This window comes from Branchiostoma floridae, chromosome 4 (genome assembly GCF_000003815.2).
Source record: "Branchiostoma floridae strain S238N-H82 chromosome 4, Bfl_VNyyK, whole genome shotgun sequence".
In the NCBI taxonomy this organism is placed as follows: Eukaryota; Metazoa; Chordata; class Leptocardii; order Amphioxiformes; family Branchiostomatidae; genus Branchiostoma; species Branchiostoma floridae.
This window is the reverse complement of record NC_049982.1, coordinates 8,919,789-8,924,746: the sequence shown is the minus strand read 5'-3', so window position 1 is coordinate 8,924,746 and position 4,958 is coordinate 8,919,789. Positions and strand designations below refer to the sequence as shown.

Below are 4,958 nucleotides of genomic sequence, written 5' to 3'. Positions count from 1 at the left end.
TTCTACATAACAAACCTGGTTTATTTGGCAAAGGTATGTGTTCGTGGAACTCTAGTTTCTATTTGTTTTTTGACAGACGAGGACAATGTGGCACTGCACTCAAGTTAGAAACTTATGTTGACAGTGCCACATACACGATACAGACAGAAGGTGAAGGAAGTCTTGTCTTTTACCTCCCCGACCGAAGTCAGGTACCCATTTTACACATGGGTGAAGTGATGAAGGTCGTGTAAAGTACCTTTCCCAAGGACACAACGTCGGGAGCCGCGACTGCTATCGAACTCAGGACCTCTAGATTCCGGGCCAAACGCTCTACCAGTTTACGTTATGCCACACACGACGCTACTACGCCTATTCCTTGCGAGGGACGTCCCTAACCGAAGCCAGGTACTCTTTTTCATCTGAGTAAAATTTGTGTAAAGTATCTATTCTAAAAGGGTCAGCTTTGGAGCATACCAAGGGACTCGAACCCGGGACCTTTGGTCTTTAAGACAAACACCCTACCGTTACCTTAAAATTACGCGACCCATCGGCTATTGCTCCGTCGTAGACTTTGACCCTTAAACTGCCAGAGTTTCGGCCCTATAAAATGCTATCAGTGCCAGGGTTGGCCGCTGACCTCCAAAAAGAAACCCCCGAACAAGGCCGAAGTCCCTAACTTCCAGGATTCGTGCGCTACACGCGCGCAGAACTGCTACTTCGAGAGAATAAGCTATCCCGGATATATCCGGGCATGACACACAGGCCATGTATAGGTGTGGCGGATATATCCGGTTTGGGCAGTTGTTTATCAAAGAAAGACGAAACATATCAAGTTATCTTGATCAGAAAGCCACACTCCACCTGTCCTGTCGCGGCGTGCTACACCTTTGCGTCACGTTTGATCCCACGTTGAAAGGCAGGTTATGGGTGGATAGATATTAATAGGTTTACAAACCTGTCAAAGTGAAAGTAATCAATCATGTTTCAGACAGTGAAAAGAGAGGATCCAGCACTTATGCTTTATTAAGAAATTACAACTGCATGTCACTACAGGAGTAGCCGGGAGGCTGAAATTAGCATAGGTTTTTGCAAGACGTCACCGGAGGGGAAATGTACATGTTAATCCTTCTGGCCAATTACCCTACTTTTGCCGAATTCTACGATTCATATATACACAATAACTTGGTACGCAGTAGACAAAGCTCCTATTGGGCTGATCTTCGTATCTTTTACTTGTACATCTTCTTTACTCGATCTCCTTTCTTAGAAGTGAACGGCCACAAACGCATTAGAGATACCACATATAGCTAGACAGGGAAAGTTTTGTGATACCCAAATTATAGATTATGGCTATCAAAGATTTCTAAAAAATGTAACAGTGGTAAGGTAGTACATATCAACTACGATGACTGTACCAGTACATAACTATTCTCTAGAAATAACTAGTAAATTTTTAAGTGAAGTACGAAGGGATTTAATTATTAGATTTTGCATAAATGAATAAAGTATCAGATAGGGTAAATTATCAATTGCGAGAAATTACAAAATCACGAAAATTTAATACATACTTAAGGTTTTTTCAATATAAGCTATTACATACTTTCCTAGCTCTTAGAAATAAGCTTTACAAATGGAATTTATCAGACAGTAAACTATATGTTTTATTATGATATCGAAGAAGAGACCCCCATCCATATATTTTGCCATTGTTCTGTACTTGTTAAGTCTTTAGGGAAGAGATGGAACGTTGGATCCAGAAGTATATGAATATTGTACTCAGGCTTACACCTAGAATTATATTATTAGGTTCATTAGATCATTCTAGTAATACGAGCACACTATCATTTATTGCAAAAATATTTATCTTTAGAAGTAGACACGTTAAACTGTCTACAATGAGAGGTTCCTTAGGCCTTCTACGTTCTTACTACAACAAAGTGAAAAATGAAAAACATTTGCTAAAGTGAGAACCTATTTGTTATACACTGTTAAGTTAATTGGAAGTTGCAAACTGTTAGTCTCTGGCTTATGTTTTTTGTGTGTACACACGTATGAAATATGAATTTAAAAAAACGTAACTTACATGTCCAATATGTTAAAGTTACTGGACTGGTATTGTCTTCATCCATGTTATTAATGATTGTATGAACGATTATGATTATTAATACTATGCTACCCAGAGATGCCTGTTAATCGGTTGTTGTGACATTATTTGATTGTTGATGGGTTTGTGGACTCGATAGGTTAAAATTATGACCATGTTAAACGTCACATTGCTGTTCTTCAGTGTCGTGACCGACACAGTCGAGGCCTCCACCCGAGGGGGCGGGCTCGTCACAGGTGCGTGTTCGGCTCTGCACACCGTCCACACTGCAACCGGACCAGCTACCCCATGTAGACCATTGTCCGTTATCTGTAGAAAGGCAAAGTAAAAACAAACAAAAACAGCATCACCAAAATCAGCCCAGCTGAAAATATAGCAAACCATGTCCAAACGAGTTTGACTTTTAGTTGGCTGTCAGAGTTAAGTTTCTCTCCGGTTACCAGTCAACATACTAGTAGTGAGCTTTGCTGACAAATGGGTATTGAATGAATGAATGAATGAATGAATGGATACATTAGTTAGAACCGGTATGTTAGCATGCCACCTTTACATCTAATCATCTTATAATGTTACGATCTAAATAGTACCCAAAGCCATAGATTTTACATCGTTAAGGTTACCTGGACAATCGATTCTGCCTATGTGAACTGATTATCATGTACTTTTCCGATGTAAATCGTAGTCTATGTCATAGATGTGACATCCGTAAACGTTACCCGGACAATCTCCGTCGTTGCATGTCTGGGACTGATACGGTTGCCTATGTGAACTGATTATCACGTACTTTTCCGATGTAAATCCTAGTCTATGTCATAGATGTGACATCAGTAAGCAATACCTGGACAATCTCCGTCGTTGCATGGTTGCGACTCCTCCGCGTCCCCATCACAGTCCGCCCCTCCGTTTGCAGGCCAAGGGTTATCACAGTAGCGTGCGCGAATTTGTGTACCATCTCCGCACGGGGAACTACAGCTGGACCAGGACAGCCACGTGGACCACTGCCCCGCAACTGTACGAAGACAAGGCAAAGCAACGAAAAAAAACTTCGTATTATCAAACAACATCTGGCAAACATCCTAAGTTTTGTATATAGAGACGGTGTCTATGTTGATGACATGACGCATCATTCCTGTCCATATATGTTACTTAAATACTGTTGGCGCTACTTTGTTTCAGACAGCAAACACAGACTGATTTGACTTCTGTCGCGGACTACTGTACCTGGACAGTCCCCTTCGTTGCAAGACTGGGTCTCGTCTCCATGTCCCACACAGTCGGCACCGTCATTGACTGGCTCAGGGTTATCACAGCTGCGGCTCCGCGTTTGTGTCCCGTCGCCGCATGTTTCACTGCACGCTGACCATCCGTTCCAGGCTGACCATTGTCCATCACCTGTAAAGGAACGACAATTATAAGTTATTATGTGTACTTCAGCAATAACGATCATTACTGTAACAAAAGACTTGTCATGGCAGAAAAGTCGTAGTCACATGTCAGGGAAAGATGACGAACAAAAACTTGATCTTCTGTGATGGGAATCTTATTTATCAGCAAAGAGCCGAAGATTTGCTGACGATTGGAGAGAAGTGTAAAACATAGAAGAATACAGTATAGTTTTGCATAGTTTTCAAACATGAGGATTACAAAACAATATATGAGCAACTTACGATCGCAGGCTAAGCCGTCGGTATTCAGGTAATAATCCGGATCCGTGCACGAACAGGTAAAGCTTCCCTCAGAGTTTGTGCATGTCTGGTCACATCCACCATTGGCGGTGTCACATTCGTTTACATCTGGAAAAAAAAGAACACCAAACTTAAAGCTCTATCTTGCTTGCTCTGTATATCTTTACCGAGAAAGACAGAAAAGCAATCATATCTTCATAAAGGCATTGAATTTCTTTCGTTACAGCTATAGGAACGAGCTCATCCTCAGTAAATACACGTTTTGTTAACTAAAAGCATTACTGGCATGACAAAACACGTAAGCATGATATATCTCTGTATGTATCTATATAGTTATCATTCATTTCAATTCGTCCTCTTTGACACAAATCAGTTCATTGAAAGTTAATGAATGCAATGGTTGAAACCCAAATGAGCTTCACTATCTCAGTTCATTTTTAAATGTCTTAAAAGACATAGTCAGCATCAGCCTAAACTGTCATCAGTGTTTTACCGGGTTGTGTTTAGCACACCTTTTTGAATGATGCCCCCATGAATTGTAGTTGTGTTACCTTTTACTTCATCATTGAAATGCCATGCAATATTGAAATTAATGACTGAAAAGACAACAAAACACACAAAGTGTAGTCGTAAAAATATTCGTTTGTTACCTATGGAATTTTATGGATTATTTCGAATCACTCGTCGCAGCGAGATTACTTCCCTAGTGGAATGAGGTTTAAACAAATGCTACTCACCATCACAGTTCAAGCCATCGCCATTCAAGGTATAGCCAGGATTACAAGAGCATTCAAAACTGCCGACATTGTTTGTACAAATGTCTTCACATCCACCGTTGGCGGTGTCGCATTCGTTGATATCTGAAAATAGAAGCCGTAATTTTTGTTCATGTACATGTTTTGTACTATTGTAACAGGAAAATATAAGTGCGCCAGTGAGTGAGATTTTAAGAAGTATTGTTGATTCATAGATTACGATACAAGAGGAGTGTGGCATTATCAGATGATACAGATCAGTTCCCTTAAGCATTGTGTGATATTTCAAGAACCAATTTTAGTTTTTAAACATAAATAATACGTCTCACCATCACAGTTCAAGCCGTCGCCGTTCAATATATAGCCGGCATCACAAGAGCATTCAAAACTGCCGTCATTGTTGGTACAGGTCTGCTCACAGTCACCATTGTG

At 40.6% G+C, this 4,958-nt stretch overlaps 1 protein-coding gene and 1 long non-coding RNA gene across 2 annotated transcripts; both read right to left on the bottom strand.

Moving 5' to 3' along the window:
• Nucleotides 1-1,035: 1,035 nt before the first annotated feature.
• Nucleotides 1,036-3,705, bottom strand: LOC118414099 (coadhesin-like). Its single transcript, XM_035817873.1, has 3 exons — nucleotides 3,308-3,705; nucleotides 2,925-3,095; nucleotides 1,036-2,395 (listed from the first exon to the last, which is right to left on the bottom strand). Exons 1-3 carry the CDS (start codon nucleotides 3,531-3,533, stop codon nucleotides 2,244-2,246), a joined length of 549 nt encoding a protein of 182 aa, XP_035673766.1. The 5' UTR covers nucleotides 3,534-3,705; the 3' UTR covers nucleotides 1,036-2,243.
• A 155-nt stretch (nucleotides 3,706-3,860) lies between these two features.
• Nucleotides 3,861-4,957, bottom strand: LOC118414100. Its single transcript, XR_004830909.1, has 3 exons — nucleotides 4,856-4,957; nucleotides 4,509-4,631; nucleotides 3,861-3,879 (listed from the first exon to the last, which is right to left on the bottom strand). It is a non-coding gene; the product is annotated as an uncharacterized LOC118414100 (long non-coding RNA).
• Between the last annotated feature and the right edge of the window lies 1 nt (nucleotide 4,958).